Source organism: Jaculus jaculus, chromosome 3, assembly GCF_020740685.1.
Source record: "Jaculus jaculus isolate mJacJac1 chromosome 3, mJacJac1.mat.Y.cur, whole genome shotgun sequence".
Lineage (NCBI taxonomy): Eukaryota > Metazoa > Chordata > Mammalia > Rodentia > Dipodidae > Jaculus > Jaculus jaculus.
This window is the reverse complement of record NC_059104.1, coordinates 115,919,416-115,937,013: the sequence shown is the minus strand read 5'-3', so window position 1 is coordinate 115,937,013 and position 17,598 is coordinate 115,919,416. Positions and strand designations below refer to the sequence as shown.

The window sequence follows — 17,598 nt, the reverse complement described above, 5'->3', positions numbered from 1 at the left end:
GTGCCTCCTGAGTGCTGGGATTAAAGGCGTGCACCACCATGTTCAGCTAGGATATCCTATTTCTATAGTTGACCCTCACAGGTAGAGTTTACCCTTATCTTCACAGTCTGGGAAAACTTCATAGCCCTATAACCCTTGATTTCATTATATATATATATAAAATCAGCCAAAAGAGTAGGTACCCATCCTTCCCATCCTTCCTTCTGCTTTTAGATGAGGTGCTTTGAGTTAGCATTGATGGGGTGCTGGTGTACATGAACCTTGAGTCTGAGAATGGACTCTCTCTGAGCCATCTGTAATGAGACACAAGTTATAGCTACAGAGCTCAGACAGATCACCTCTCCATTTGAACAACCTGTGAGCAGTCACAGTCTGAAGACAACCCCACCCCACACACACACCAGATACACACACCCTATGGGCTCAGGAATGGGCTGAGATCCTGACGCTGCAGTATGTGATGGGGCAGAGCACATTATCTCACTCATTACTGGGAAGTTTATCAGCCTGGTTTGATCACAAAAATGTTAGATTGTTGGCTGTGGGGAAATATATGAATAATATCACCATCACTGTGATGGTGCAACAAATTTGAAACCTTCAAAATTTTTCTGAAACTAAATTCACAAACTATAGTATAGTTACAAAATTAATTTTTATTTCTTTGGCTTGTGTTTAATCAATCACAAGGCCAGTAAGTATCCCCAAGAAAAGTCCAAAGCACCTGACACTCAGGTTGATTTTTTTAAAATAACATTAGAGGCCTTCTTTATATTACTTACCCTATCCCAATTTCCTCAAAGGACTAATAACATGACCATATTTTATTTTAGGATGTAGTATGTAGAAAATGTCAGAAAACATGTTCACACTATGTAATTCCTGAATCACTCATATCAAAGCTCTCTTCATGGACACAGTTCATATTTTTTCATCATGTTCTAAGTCTTCTTTACTTGTCTGTTACCTTTTGCTGCCTTAATGTCTCTCATTAGAGTATCTTCATGTGTTCCTTTTAAAATTCCATCCCCCATGACTATGAACCTCTTAATATTTGAGTCAGTTAGCCATATAAGCTCATGAAATTATGGAATACAACAGCTGCTCTCTTTTATTTGTCCCTCTGTCACTTATTTATGAGATCCCCTCACCCTTTTCACTGGATTTGATTCCATCTAAAATGCCCTTTTCCATTCTCAACATATAAGTGCTCTCATAATTGGTATTCCATACTTGATATTGAAGTCAATTAGGATGGAAGGCAGGAGGAGAAGATGTTTAAGGTCGTCTTTAGCTAAATAGGAAGTTTTAGGCCAAGTGTTTTACATGAGTCCCCATCTCAGGAAATGCAACCAATTTTTTACTATTTCATATTATTCAATCTATGTACTGCCTAAGCAAGCACAAGAAACAAAACTATATGTAAGGATATAACTGGTACTTGAGATGAGTCCTAGTCTTGACCTGTATGCTAGCTTGAGACATTTATGATACCTCTGTGGTGCAGGTAAACTCCATTTTTCCTGAAATGCTCTTGTTTTCCTCTGGAAACTCCTCTTGTCATAGTATATCTTTATATGTTTGAACTTCTAATGCTAATAATGAAGTTTAGGGTGGTAAAATATAAAACAGGTTGAAGTTTGCTTTGAGTGTTGGTCATTAGAAATAGTCTTTCACTGAGAATTCTGAAATCAGCATTTTCATTCATTATTCAAGGAAACATTATCTTTCTTGATATACTTTTTCTGCCCCAACACCCCCATCTTGGTCTCTAATAAGAGCAAAAGCAATTAGCATTTCTCTTAGGTTTCTTCAGTTGGTGCTCTGAGCCTTGGCTTTACTCAGACATGACTTTCATGTGATGTCTTTTTAGTTTGTCTTTCACTCTTGGATCTTTGAAAAAGTTTTAATTGTGAAAGCAGAGATATTTACCTCTCATTCTCCCATGCGGACTATTCAACAATATTCCACTATACGCCTGTGTGATTCCATGCATATAGTCAATAGGATAAATGCAGTTCTTTTCTGCTGATGTGGCTACTAATACATGTCACTAATTAGCCATGTGATGAATAACAAAACTGCCTAATATCTGATTGGAGCAGAAGATTCTTTTGAAGTTTCTGAACAACTTTAAATTTGGCCATCGTTTTACTGAATTTCCCCACATATGCCAAATATGTGTGTTATTTCCATCAATTAGCAGAAAAAAAAAAATAAGCTTATCCTTCATAGTCTAGGCAGGTGCCCCTGTTATAATTGCCCTTGAGTTTGTACTGTTTGGAAAACCTAGTCCTGGAAGTTCTCAGACATCCTATCCTACCTCACATGGTCCTTCCTCTGATCCTTGCTAGACCTTTCATCAAACACGTGTTGATTTCCACGGTGTGGAGCTGTAATGTGGGTGCTCCATAGGAGAACAGGGTAAAGGAGCAACCAGGTCCTAACTGCTCAGCCTCCAGGAGGAAGAGGAAAAGGCCCAGGCATCCTGAGTGCCAGCAGATGTTGCTGTTTTCATTTCTCTCAGGCCACAGGTAGCATGATTTTAGATGCCTGTGTCTTTTAATCTGAAATGCAAGATTAGAAAAGTGGAATGAGAAATTTAAGACAAACTTTGTTTTGTCAGCCCTAAGAATGTACTGTAAAGCTACATAAATTTCATCTGTAAGGACATACTGGGTTTGAATTAGCAGGAAATTCAAAGACCAAGGACTTTTGCTTTATTTGCTGTCTGGAAGACTATTTTCCTTTCCTCATCATTGAATTCTGTTGAGATTAATATCTTTTGTGTTGCTAAACTGCCTTATGGAAACTTTATTTGGGTTTCGACAAAAGCTTTAGCCCTGAATAGTTTCCAGAGGGGGAAAATGTCTGAACCTAACTTTTGATTGAATAAATTAAGTTTATTAAGTTACTCTGTCTTCTGCTTCTACCCTGGAGATCAAATACCATTAGTATTGTGGAATTTCAATGTCTTAGAATTGTGTAGTAGTTGCATTCTGACCATAGCTCTGGACTTCTCAAAACCAGGGAGGCATAAGTATTGGAGGACAGGCCAGTGTTGGGGAAGAGTTCACAAATTACTCACATTAGGTGATATACTCCAACACCTGTGGAAGCTGACGAGGCAAAGGACACAGCTCTCACCTCAAGAGAGATGAGAGATAGCTTATTATGGAGGCAAATATGAATGACCATGGCCCAGGAACACAGATCTAGGTTACCCCAATTTCATGTTCTAATGTGTTAAAGAACTTCCTGAAGGCTGTTTTTTTCCCCCACCCCCTCTTTTTGAGGTAGGTTCCTTCTCTAGCCCAGGCTGACGTGGAATTCACTATATAGTATATGTAGTATCATGCTGGCCTCAAACTCACCACAATCCTCCTACCTCAACCTCCTGATTGCTGGGATTAAAGACGTGAGCCAACACCTTTTTATAGGTATGGTACAGAAGAAGAGCACTTTTCAAATACATTTGCTGTCTATCTGGTAGGTAGATAGGTTAAAGCAAGGTTAGGAAATCTCCACCATAGGCTTCAGACACTACCTGATGTCTTAGCTCTTGGGTTGGCAGAAGCTGGTATGTTCCAAAAAGATCACACCTGATCACCTTGTCACGTGGATCTTAGGTCTAACCCAAGAGGTGGACAATAAATGGCTCTTGAGTTTTGGTTCTGACCTTGCAACTTTCCATCTCTTTGTGATCACAAGGGTGCAATTTAATTTAGTAACAATTTAGTAATAATTATTTTCATTGCCTTATCTTGGCAGTAAGGAGTAACTAGTTTTTTTTTTTTTTCTTTTTTAGGCTACAGAAAACTGTTTTAGTTGAATTATCAATAGTGCCAACATGCCAAGTATAGTAACTCCTCTGGCTTTGGGAAATTGCTTATTTTTCCATCAGAAAATGAATGTGTTTACTCCTGGCTTTCCTTAGAAATGACACTCCTTAAGAAAACATTTTAATCAAGTCATTGGGAAACAAGCTATCTAAACCATATGGTTCTCTTCTCACTCACCAGCAGAATGCCAACCACTCAAGTAGAGGTGCTTTTACTTTATTATGTCAATTGACTAGGAAGAACTCAAGAGGGATATTTTCTCATTTAAGATGGAAAAACTAATTATGGAGAATTGATTTATTTTCCTGAGTCCTCATGATCTAGCAAGTTGATGAAGCTCTGCATAATTTAATGAGGAGTGGCCAGGTTAGGACTGGTAAGAGTGGATCTTCAGATCTTGGAGGCTTGTAGCAGCAGATGTTCATTTTCTGTTTGTAGTCCATGACCATGCAGGTCCACAGTGCCTCTCTCAAAGATTGCCTTCACTATGAAATTCGAGTTGATAGAGGAGCTTCCTTTCATATCACTGCTGATCTTTTGCCAGTGACAAAATATGACAGCAAACCATACAATGTCTTAGTGTCTGCTGGCAGGAGAGATCCACTACTTACCTTCTTATTGCATTGGATAGCATTGTCACATGACCAAGGATGTCTTTACAGGGGCTGAAAAACACAGTCTTCAAAGGTAGGACAATAAATATAAGTAAACAAGGATCCAGCATGTACAGTCTGACCAATTTCAGCAAGAGGATGATTTCATCTTTGTCAAGTCATGATGAGTCTGACTTACCATTTTTTAAGTGGCCTGGTAGTTACACAAGGCCTCCCCATTTGATGCTCGTGCTTAGTCAGTTCAAAGAAGGCAACCAGCAGGCTGCGATGATGGTTCAGTAGGTAAGGCACTTGCTGTGCACACCTGGGGACTAGAGTTTGGATACTCAGCACCCACGACAATATTGAGGATGCCAAGCCACATGGCAGCCAGCCTTTTATCCCTAAGTTTAGGAGGTGGAGACATGATCCCAAGCACAGGCCAGCTAGCTGGATTTGTCAGATTGGCCAGTTCTTGGTACTAGTGAGAGACCATGCCTTAGCAAATAAGATGGAGATGAGCAACTGAGAAATAACAATGTCAACCTCTGACCCTCACACACACATGTACACCTGTGCCTACACATATGTGCAAATGCACACATGGAAAAAAGAAAGAAAGGAAAGGGACAGAGAGAGGTGTAGGAAGGAAGATAGGAAAGAAGGAAGGGAAGGGAAAGGTAGAAAGAAAGAAAGAAAGAAAGAAAGAAAGAAAGAAAGAAAGAAAGAAAGAAAGAAAGAAAGAAAGAAAGAGAGAAAGAAGAAGGAGAGAAAGAGAAAGACATCATGTAGTCAGTCAGTTATTAATTCAATCAATGGTTGCTGTGGCCCCAAAATATTTTTTAAAAAAGAAAGAGATGCAAGGTGCCTTTTTAAAACCCAGCACTACTGGTTGTCAGTCTCTCAAGCTGTAGCTGTTTCAGCCATGTGGAGAGAAGAATGCCTTGTCCACGAAACGTGCTATGCGGATGTTACCTTGTCCTCTGCCATAATCAGATGGTAACCTTGAGTACCAACACTCTAGCACTGACTGCATCTGAGACAGTATTCTCAGTGCCCTGCCAATGTCCATCTCATTCATCTGTAAACAGTCCTACATGGGAAAGATTACTATCCTTATTTCATTGTATTTTAACTTTGTTTTAGGCTTTATCAAGGCAGGGTCTCACTCTGCCAGGCTGACTTCAAACTCATGGCAATCCTTCTACCTCTTCTTCTGAAGTGCTGTTTTATCCTTATTTCATAGCAGAGAAGGCAGAGAGATTAAAACCATGCCTTATAGTATACATCTTAAGTATGAGAGTAAATATTGTCTCTAGGATCTGGTTAGAAAAATGACTGGTTTCAGTTATCATTTCTGCTGTTTTCTGTCATGTATCACCCAATGGGTTAGACACTCCTGAGTGCTGTGTGCTGTTTTGTTTTCATCTCTCACTACCATGGAGATGGACTTTTTTAACTTCTGCTTCTGTTTTGTTTTGTTTTCTTTTTTTTGGAAAGGTAGTCTCACTGTGTAACCCAGGCTGATCTCTGTCTGTCCTATCTGGACCTCCTGAGCTCTGGGATTACAGGAGTGTGCCACCATGTCCAGCATCACAACTCTTCTACATTTCTCATTTTATAACAGAGTGAAACTCATTCATAAACGTTAGCAGCATGTTGTTCCTAAAGCCGGCCCTCAGCTGTGCACCGGCAGCTGCACCCTGTTCTCTGCCACTAAACCAAGGTGGTTAAAGCCAGCCTACAACCATACCTGGTAACTTTTGCCAACACTATTTTTTCCACCCCCTGAACCGAATAAGATCTATGTACTTACTCTTGGGAAGAAAGCCAAGCATGGGAACCATGGAACACATGGAACAGCTGCCAAAGGATGGCCTTGTAGTCATGAGACTGTGGGCAGGCACCTGCTGTGTGGGGATGTGAGAGCAGACTAGATATGGCCAAAGCTCAGCCACTGCTGATTTTTCTCAGAATGAATAAATACAAAATAAATTCTGCTTTTACATACCCACAATTCTCTTTATTCTGCTTCTCAAGGCAAGTTTTATTAAATTTTTGAAAAAAAAAAAACATGGTCTCCTGTCCCCATTAATCATTTCCTATAGAAATGCTGAACAGTGTGACCAAAAAGATTATAACAGCAGAAACTTGCAGCTTTAAGCATGCTTCTCACCTAGGGTGATGTTTGTTTATTTATTTGGTTAGTTTTCAAGATAGGTCTCTCTCTAGTCCAGGCTGAACTGGAATTCACTATGTAGTCTCAGAGTAGCCTCGAAATCATGGAGATCCTCCTATTTCTGCCATCCCAGTGCTGAGATTAAGGGCATGTGCCATCACTCCCAGCTACGGTGATGTTTTGGTCTCACTTTTGGTTGTCATTTTCAAAATGAAAGTAAGTGATTACTCACCCTTCTACCTCACTCAATTTTTATATTTAATAAAATGTTATAGGATTTTAAAATATTTTCATTTTTTTATTTTTATTTTTTTTATTAATTAGTTTGTATTCAGCAAATACAGTCAGTTTGGTACCATTATTAGGCTCATCTGTGACCTACCCCCTCCCCTTGGCCCCTCCTTGTTGAGGTATATGGGTCATACATTGTGGAGTTAGCCCACAGTTATTGGTACGATAAATATCTCTGCATATCATGACCCAACATGTGGCTCTGACATTCGTTCCGCCCCCTCTTCTGCAAAATTTCCCTAAGCCATGTTGGGTTCATTTTTGGTCTGCTTCAGTGATGAGGTGTTGGGGGCCTCTGGGTCTCTGGCTCTCTGATTTGGTAGAAGATGTTTTTTTCTCTGTGTTGATCTTCTTCCCCCTTGTGCTGGTATCTGGTTCACCAGGAAAACAGCACCCTTGCTCGTTTCACAAATAAATATATAAATAAATAAAATATTTTTATTTATTTAAGAGCGAGGGAGAAAGAAAGGGCATGGCAGAGCCTCTTACTACTACTAATAAACTCCAACTGCATGCACCACTTTGTGTGTCTGGCTTTATATGGATACAGGGAAGTCAAACCAGGACCAGTGGGCTTTGCAAGCAAATACCTTTAACTGCTGATCCCTCTCCCCACCCCCTTAGTAAGTATTTAAAACAAATCCAACCAAAACATTTTTTTAGTAGAGTCTCACATAGCTCAGATTGACCTTGAACTCACTATTTAGCAGGGGATGACTTTGAACTTCTGATCCTTCTGCCTATACCTTCTAAGTACAGATGTGGGCCACCATGTTCAGTTTGTGTGCGGCTAGGGATAGGTCCCCTTTCCCTTCCTAAATAAGCCTCCTATTTTCACTAAGCACCTTTTTTTTTTTTTTTTTAATGGAAGCCAGTTTTAAATTTTATTTGTTTGGTTGAATTCTTTTATTAGTATATTATTATTTTAGCACACTTTAAGTTTTAAGGTTTCTACCACATGTAATGAAAAAAATCGACTAGAGTGTAAATACTTTTGGAGTTTTCCTTTGGGTGTTATTTTATTCATACATGTTTTTTCCTTTATATGTATAATCAAATGTGGTTTTTTTTTTTTTTTTTGGCTCCACAACCTTTTAAAAAATTACAACAGATTTAAAGAAAATCTGGCAAAACATAAAAATAATTTGCTATTTTCTAACTTGGGACCTTTGGGGGGTTTTTAGTGCACTAACTAAATGTGTTTGAGTTGTTTTGGATATGAAACAAAAGGCACTACAAAGTACATTGTGCTTCAAATCCAAAGAACCAAGACAAGTCCCAACTCTAGACTTTACGACTAAAAAAAGCTGTTTCACACAGCCATGGATTATCTGAAGCTCCTCCGAAAGTAGTCTGGAGAGTGCAATGGGGAGAATGTGTGACCTGTTACCTTTCCCATCCATATCACATTTCCTTCTTCATGAATTTGCTCCCGTTACCTGGGCAGCCACACAAGGAAGAATAATATCAGTTTTAGGAAAAATGGATGAGATCAGTGTGAGCTTCTGGAAGGGCTCTGTTTCTTGGTGAGCAGGTGGAAGGAATAGTGGTGAGTGTGATCTCCCTGCCCCCACTGTAAGTCAGGACAGCAGCCTGAGCAGAGCCAGATGAAGGGGCATACATTGCACATGTAGGTATGTAATATAATGTAATGCTGCGCTGTGTCTTTCACTTTCAGTGTACTTAAATGAAGCAGGGTTCAACTTTGTGAGAAAATGCATTCAAGCTGTGGAAACAAGAGGTGAGTGCTGCTCACAGGTACACTGCTAACTTTCATGTGTCCCATTCTCACATCAAATGTCTTAGAGGAAAGAGTGAAGGAGGATTTTTAGATGTTAGCCCAGAATTCATTTTGAGAACAATATAATTGTATAAATTATATAAATGCACAAATAGCAATAATATGAATTTTAATTTATGAAAAATATGACTTCCTTAATAGGTCTTCATTTCTTACTAATGGGCAAGATACTATTTGCCATTCTCAGTCTCTTTAACTGTTTTCATATAGTGAGGGGTGAGATTTTTAGCAAATAGTGGGGGGGGGTGAGGATTTAGCAGACAGTAAGAGGTGAGATCCTAGCAAATAGTGGGGAGTGAGGACTTAGCAAACAGTGGGAGGTGAGATCTTAGCAAATAGTGGGGGGTGAAGACGTAGCAGACAGTGGGAAGTAAGATCCTAGCAAACAGTGGGAGGTGAGATCTTAGTAATCAGTGGGGGGCTGAGATCTTAGCAAATAGTGGGGATGAGATATTAGCAAATAGTGGGAGGTGAGGTCTTAGCAAACAGTGGCAGGTGAGATCTTAGCAAACACTGGGCACAAGATCTTAGCTGTCAGTGGGGGGAGTGAGATTTTAGCAAACAGTGGGGAAGAAATCTTTACAAAGAGTGGGGGGGGGTGATTCTAGCAAACAGTGGGGGATGAGCTTTTAGCAATCAGTCGGGTTGAGATTTTAGCAAACAGTGGGGGGTCTAAGATCTTAGTTATGAGTGGGGGGGTTGAGTTCTTAGCAAAGAGTAGGAGGTGAGATGTTAACAAAAAGTGGGAGATCACCTGGCAACATGCCTTTAATCCCAGCACTTGGGAGGCAGAGGTAGGAGGATTGCTGTGAGTTCCAGGCCAACCTGAGACTCCAGAGTGAATTCCAGGTCAGCCTGGGCTGGAGTGAGACCCTACCTCGAAAAACAAAACAAAACAAAACAAAATAGTGGGACATGATATCTTAGCAATCAATGGGGGTAAGATCTTAAGGTGCTTTTCTTTAGCCCTCTCGTGCCCTGTGTTCTGTGCCTGAGTAATTTCCATAACTGTTCCATTTTGACACCTTTCCCTTGGAGTAACTATGACATCTTTCTTGAAGCCCATTCCAGATAGATGCCATATACTTTTCCTTCCTGTAAACTATGTTAAAGCCAAAATCATATTGAGCTTGGGAATTCATAAGCTTATGTTCAGAATTTTAGTCCACTTAGGATTTGGAAGTGAAGTAGTTTTTCCTTGAGTTCTCTGAATTCCTGTCCTTGACTTGAAAATGAAGATATGAGTGACATGACTCTGCAATGTTCAGGGCTCTGTGCATTGGAAGAGACGGAAGATGAGGAATACTAATCAGCCCTTCTCATTTTTGATGTGTTTTTATATTCAAATAATGTAGAGTAGGCAGGTTTACTTTACTACTTTGAAGATCTTCAAAGACTTTCAAATCACTGTTCAATGAGAAATCCATGTCTGATGGGTGTTTCCAGGATAGTTTTGCTAACGTTTGACTGCAAAATTGGATAAGTAACTTTCAGATTCTGTATATGCATATATCTGTGTCTTTTAACTTTCTGTGCTTAGGAAGCTCTTAAGCCATTTTTATGTGATTTTCCTTCCTTTAGGTATCACTATCTTAGGACTGTACCGAATAGGAGGAGTGAACTCCAAAGTTCAGAAACTCATGAACACCACATTTTGTAAGTTTTGGATGAAGTATGTGCTTTAGTAATTGTTACTATTGGTATAGGTAATGCCAGCCATAGATACCCAAGAGGTATAGATGATTGGTTCATTTTGTGTATTATCACAGTATATTTGAAGTGACTATTTGTGTTTGCTTGGGAGGCTGGGGGGCTAAAGATGGAATCCAGGGCCTTTTATGTAAGTGCATGTTCTGTTACTGAGCTACACCCTCAACCCTCTTCAGTTATGAACTGTCATGGATGGACAATCAGAATGTGAAGAAGCATTTATTTAAACATTTTAATTAATAAAGTTATTTGAGGGGGGAGAGAGAATGGGCATGCCAGGGCCTCCTCACTGCAAACAAATTCCAGTCACATGCACCACTTTATGCATATGGCTTTAAGTGAGTACTGGGGAATCAAACCCAGGCAGTCAGGCTGTATAAGCAAGCCTCCTTAACTGCTGAGCCATCTCTCCAGCCCAGAAATAGCATTTTTGGTAGTGGGCTTTTGCTCAAGTGCTCTTTGGGTAGTAAAATGCCTGGGTGCTTATACTCAGGGGGTCTGGTTTGGAATCCCAGCTCAACCACATAAAAGCTTTGTGATTTATTTACCTTTTCTGTGGCTTTTATCTCCTAATCTGTAAACTAGGAATGATGATAATGCTGCCTGCCTCTTAAGAGTTGTGAGGACTGAACATGTTAGTTATATAAAGCAGTTAAGAACATGTCAGGTATGGGCTACAGAGATGACTCAGTGGTTAAAGACATTTTCTTTATTTTTTTTTTAAATTTAGGGTTATTTATTTATGTGTGAGAGAGATGCAGATGATAGAGGGGGAGAGACAGAGAGAGAGAGAGAGAATGGGTGTGTCAGGACCTCCAGCGGCTGCAAATGAACTCCAGACACAAGTGCTACCTTGTGCATCTGGTTTACATGGGTCCTGGGGAATTGAACCTGGATTTTTTTTAGCTTTGCAGACAAGTGCCTTAATCAATAATCTATCTCTTCAGCCCTAAAGGTACTTTCTTAATAAAGCCTGTTGGCCTGGATTTGATTCCCCAGGCCCACATAAATCCAGATACACAAAGCAGAGCATGTGTCTAGAGTTTGTTTGTAGTGACAGGAGTGCCCATACTGTGTTTGTTTGTCTCTCTGTCAAATAAATACATAAAAGTATTTTTTTAACACAAGCTGAGCCTGAGGTAAAACAATTATGCCTTTAATCCCAGCACTTGGGAGACTGTGATAGGAGAGGCCAGCCTGGGGGTAAAGAGTGAGTTCCACATCAGCCTTGGCTAAAATGAAACCCTGTCTTGAAAAATCCTAGAACAAGTAGACAAATAATAACAACAACAAAAATGTCAGCTGCTTGCTAAGCATTTTGCCATGTTAGCAACAATGATAATTTGGCCTGGGAGAACTATGGTACCTTAAGGATTCTCAGGGTTAGAGGCAGAGGGAATTTCATACCAGCTAACATGTGGCTAACATCCTAGAGTTAAATTCACTGGAGTCCTAAGAAATGAAGGCCTCTCTGACTGCTTAGGTTGGTATCCATTTCCATCAAGACACAGGTAACTGAATTGCACAGTTTATGAACATCTAATTTTTCTTTACAGCTCCAAAATCCCCTCCTGACATTGACATTGATATTGAACTTTGGGACAATAAAACTATTACAAGTGGACTGAAAAACTACCTCAGGTGAGGAGGGTTGAACTCCTGGCACTATGGACACCATCTTGCATCCACCTCCTTGGACTGTGGCCCCGTGACTGTGGGGTGACCGCGCATGGGGCTGCTCTCGTCGAGGGGAAGTGGCGCAGTGCTAACACTCGCGTCGCACGTTCTGGAACTTGTACTCCTTTACAGTGGTGACGTAGGCTTGTGTAAGGTCGTTTTGGTTTCACAGTAGGTTGTATGTCTTCTTGCATCTGTGTTTTCAGACAAATTCAAGTGAGTTCATTCTCTTTTAAAAACCACTTATTTTCAGGCTGAAGAGATGGCTTAGTGGTTAAGGCCCTTGCCTGCAAAGCCAAAGAACCCAGGTTCTATTCCCCAAGACCCATGTAAGCCAGATGCACAAGGTGGCGCATGAGTCTAGAATTCATTTTCAGGGATAGAGGCCCTTGCACATCCATTCTGTCTATCTGCTCCTTTCTCTTTCTCTCTCAAATAAACAAGTTAAATTAAATATTTAAAAATAAATAAATAAAAATGAAAACACTATTTTCATACCTGAAGTCAGTTTTATTCCTGATGGTAGTTTTCATAAAGGGAAAAAACCTTTTTCCACTTTAGGGCCGTGTGACTAGAAGTATCTATGGGCATTGGGTTTGAGGTCTGCACTTTAGGACTGCCTAAAGCTTGTCACGGTTAGAAACATCTGCTTCTTTTATTGCTTTATTTCGAATTGGCAAAAAATAATCTCAGAGTTCATTTATATATATATATATAAATGTATATATATATGTAGTGTTTTAATCTCAGTGTTCTTAAAGAAGCACTGGTACTTTAAGGGGGAAGAAGATACTACAGTTCTAGAATGTGCTGTGCTTCTCTGTTGTAGGTGCCTCGCTGAACCACTGATGACTTACAAGCTGCACAAGGACTTCATTGTTGCTGTCAGTAAGTACACTTGCACATGCTGCATTGAATTGTAGTTCTACCTTCTGTTGCTTAGACATCTACACTCAAATTTTCTAGCTGACATTTTCTTACACATTGTTTAGAATATTATCAATATGGTAATGCATAGGCTGCCGTGTGGTTTATAAACCAGATTGAACTAGATATTCTATCAGTTAATAAAACAAAATCTGACAAAAACAAAAAGAGAAGGAGTGAGAGAATGTTCTTGTGTTGTTGACAGGTGTGTTTGGAAAGAGTTGTGAGCAGTTCTAATGTGTTTTTCCTTGAGTGACTAATACAGCTTCTTAAGAACAAGGCTTTATGGTTAAATAAGCAAGAATGCAAATTTTTCAGACCATTATACCATTACTCACACTTATATACTCTGTTCCTAAATCCAGAAAGATGTGTCAAGTATGTTTACCAGTAACGGATCCTTCCGAGTCCCCTTTCCCTTGGAGTTACTTGTGCTAATCACAAAGTTGTCCTGTGTTGAAATCTGTGACTGACATAACGTTACATGACTACAAGAAACTGGTAACTTAAACAATTGGGATTAAAGTCGCAGTTGCCCCCCAGTCTGTCACTGTGGCATGTAGCACTGAGGAGTTGACACTTCTTTATTCAGGAGTGTGAGGTACAGCTGTCATGACAGTAATGTCTCACAGTCCAAGAAAGAAATCAGATGCATTAGTTTACTGTCATACATTGGAATGTCATAAGAAGTGTTGTCTGTTCATAAAAGTGTCAGATAATGTTGACTGAGCACATGGTGTGTTAAACACTTTTTCTATAAGCTTTCTCTTGAACTCTGCCTCTTCTTTGAGGTCTTCTTGGGAACTGATCTCTGTAGAGTAGCCAGGCCCTGAGAAAATCTGACCTCATTTCATTGATGAGGGAAATCAGGACCAGAGTGGACAAACGCAGCTAGTTCAAAATTAGTAAATTTCTGGCAAGACAAGGGCTATGTGTTATTTTTGTTGGATTGTTTGTTACTACTGTTAATCTGAAACCTTTTGATATAGACATTTTGTTTCATAACAAGTAGCATTTAGGCCACTTGGCTAAGATGGGTTACAACAAGCTACATGTACAGATAATGAGCTTTTGGTCACAAGTTTGTCTTCACTTGCCTCTCTGGCAAATGTGGATCAGATTATTCCCTTCCATGATATTAAAGTTGTTATTACATATAAGAATTCCATCTTTGGTCTGAGATAAGAAGAATCCTATTGAGTAGATGCTAAATTACATTGTTTACAAAATTTAGATCACTTAGTATCAACTTTGTCTTCATACATATCAGGAAAAAAGAAGTTATTGAGGGGCTGGAGAGATGGCTTAGCCATTAAGGCGCTTTCCTATGAGACCTAAAGACATGTTCCATCTCTCCCCAGATCCCATGCACAAAGGTGACGCAAGTGCAAGGTCACACATGTGTACTAGGTAGCACAAGCATCTGGAATTTGATTGTAGTGGCGGAGGCCTTGGCATACCAATTCCCTCTCTCTCTCTCTCTCTTTAGCTCTCTCTCTCTCTCTAAAAAAAGAAGTTATTGAAAGTTTAGACTGTATTGCACAATTTCCTTACAGATAAAAACCAGGCCTTCCTTGAACCACACCCAGGAACTAGAAAGTTAGGAGAGACATTTTCTTTTTGGATTTTTTTTTTTTTTTTAATTCAGACAAGTTTAAAATGTTATAGCCCAGGCAAGCCCTGAACTTGAGTTTGTCTTCTTGCCTCAGTCTCCTGAATACTGGGATTATAGTCATGGCCACATGGGCTAGCTTCTGTAGGATGTTTCTGTGTGGCCACGTGAATTTCACTTAGTACCAATGGCAATGATTCACACACATAAACTCTTTAACTTACCCTTGATGGCTTAGGCTTATGTGAGTATAGTTCAGGGACCAAATGTAGTCCATAGGTCTCAATTCGCCTTATCTCCTTCTCATCCTCCAGACTGTGGACACATCACTCAGTATCTTATCCTTAAAGGAACAGTTATAGTAATGCTTCATGATGCAAAGCTTTTAAGGCATGAAGGGTGGAGTTGATTACAATATGCACGTTTCTAATGTTTATATATGCATTGGAATGCAATCATATTCATCACACTTTGTACATAACAGAGTCGGATGACCAAAACTACAGGGTGGAGGCTGTACATGCACTGGTGCACAAGTTACCGGAGAAAAACAGAGAGATGCTGGACATCTTAATAAAGCACCTGGTCAAGTAATTCTCTAACTTATATTGTTCATTTAACTATTCATATAGTGGTGAAAGCTAACCCTGCTCATGTCGGTTCACAGTATATGATGAGTGTTATCTTGTTGCTGCTGGAAGCAGAGTCCTTTGATTGTGCTTAAAAACAATGTGCAATTTATTTGAAAATACATATGGTATGTCCACCTTTGTTGCCAATATGCAAGCACTTGAATCCTCTTTATGGCTGTGTGTGGTTTTTCTCTAATATTGAACTAATCTTAACTATTTAATTGTTTTAAAAATTTAATTACATTTGATAGGATATTGTTTATTGGAAGAAATAACATTTAAAATTGTTTAATGAGGGCTGGAGAGATGGCTTAGTGGTTAAGCGCTTGCCTGTGAAGCTTAAGGACCTTGGTTTGAGGCTCGGTTCCCCAGGACCCACGTTAGCCAGATGCACAAGTGGGCGCACGCGTCTGGAGTTCGTTTGCATTGGCTGGAGACCCTGGCGCACCCCTCTCTCTAACTGCCTCTTTCTCTCTCTGTCACTCTCAAATAAATAGATAAAAATACACAAAATATTTTAAAAAAATAAAATTGTTTAATGAGCTGGAGAGAACTCAGGGGTTAAAGGTATTACTTGATGGCCTAGGTTTGAATCCTTAGTACCCACATAAAGACAGATGCATGAAGTGGCACATGCATCCAGAGTATGCAGTGGTAAGAGGTCTTGGTGCCCCCCCCACCACTGGCAGATAAATAGAAAATATTATTTAAGAATTCTTTAATGCAAGTAAAAGCTGATTTCTCTTAAGTGAACATCTTAATTTTATACATGTATATATGCTAGTGATACTGTTTCTATCATTGTATTTAAGATTTCTTTTTACTTGCACAATATTTTGTATGTGGGTGGCAAGCACCTTTAACTACAAAAAGTGGTGCAAGCATCTGGCATTCTTTGCAGTGGCGTGAGGACCTAGTGTGGCCTCTCTCTCTCTCTCTCTCTCTCTCTCTCTCTCTCTCTCTCTCTCTCTCTCAATCTCTGTGCAATAAATAATGAAATTTGTTTTTAAAAAATCAACAAAAGTTACCCCTGCTCCCAAAAAACTTCTCTTGACTTTTTTTTTTTAGGCCTTTTTATTCTTTGTTTGGAAGGCCTTCTCAGAAGCCCATGATTCTAATTTTTAGATTCAGATATTTTATTGCTAGGTGCTAATATATTCATATTTCTTATCTATTCTTCTTGGGTAGGATGATACTTTATTTTTTTTTCTTTTTTGGTTTTTCGAGGTAGGGTTTCACTCTAGTCCAGGCTGACCTATAATTCACTATTTGGTCTCAGGGTATCCTCAAGCTTATGGTGATCCTCCCACCTCTGCCTCCTGAGTGCTGGAATTAAAGGTGTGTGCCACCATGCCCCGCTTCGGATAGTACTTTTACCATTATATTTCATTTTTATACATAATAATATTTACTTGTTCTTGTTTGTAATCTATTTTGTGTGCTATTAAGTTACCACACAAAATGGGCGTCCCAATTGCTTAATGTATCTTCCATTCTTTTATTTTCAACTATTATACACACATATGTATATATGTATATGTATATATATATTATATATGAAATATAAATTGTTGAAAAGTTGAACCTTTAAAAATCTTGATCTTTAATTGTATCCATTCACAGTTACTATTAACATAGTTTTACCTATGTCTAACCTCCCTTCTCCCTTGCCTCCCTTCCTCACTATCATTCTCCCAAAGGTCTTACACATGCCAAGCAAGGGCTTTACCACTGAGCTACATCTCCATTCCTCTTTTTAATTCTTTATGTTTTATTTTGAGACATGGTGTCACTAAGTTGCCCAGGCTTGCTGTGAACTCACTTCATAGCTTAGGGGGCGCTTGAACTCTAAGTCCTTCTGCCTCAGCCTTCTGTGTAGCTAGGATGGTTGTCTGTCCATGCTGCTTCTGCTCTTAGCGCTGCGTGTGTTCTTTGTTCTTCTGTTCTGCCTTTATTGTTTGCTTCCTTATGGTTCTTCTGGGGCTTTCCATACACATCCCGTCAGACTCTACTGCACATTTACACTAGCCATTCCCGGGGGAGGGGGGATATCAACATACAATTTATCTGACTTATTTTGTTTCCCATTTTTTGGGCTGTTATTTATATGTGTATCACTTCTACATATGTTAATAAATCCAGCAGTGCATTACTAAGGTTGCTTTATATAATCTTGGGCTGTATAAAAATAAAGACAGAAAAAGGAGCAATTATATATTTATAAAGTTTGACATACTACCATTAGTTATAATTTCTTGCCTTTTTTATTTTCTCTTAAGGATCTGAGTTATAGCATCCTGTTATTTTCTTATTTCAACGCAGGTTTACTCCCAC

At 39.4% G+C, this 17,598-nt stretch overlaps 1 protein-coding gene across 2 annotated transcripts in view; it reads left to right on the top strand.

Moving 5' to 3' along the window:
- The window catches only part of Arhgap42 (Rho GTPase activating protein 42), a 297,464-nt gene that overhangs the window by 253,988 nt on the left and 25,878 nt on the right, over positions 1-17,598 (top strand). For both annotated transcript variants that reach the window (XM_004661915.2, XM_045145457.1), the window contains exons 13-17: positions 8,584-8,646; positions 10,288-10,362; positions 11,973-12,057; positions 12,923-12,981; positions 15,117-15,222. In XM_004661915.2, coding sequence (XP_004661972.1) covers positions 8,584-8,646; positions 10,288-10,362; positions 11,973-12,057; positions 12,923-12,981; positions 15,117-15,222 — 388 coding nt within the window. The remainder of the gene's footprint in view (positions 1-8,583; positions 8,647-10,287; positions 10,363-11,972; positions 12,058-12,922; positions 12,982-15,116; positions 15,223-17,598) is intronic.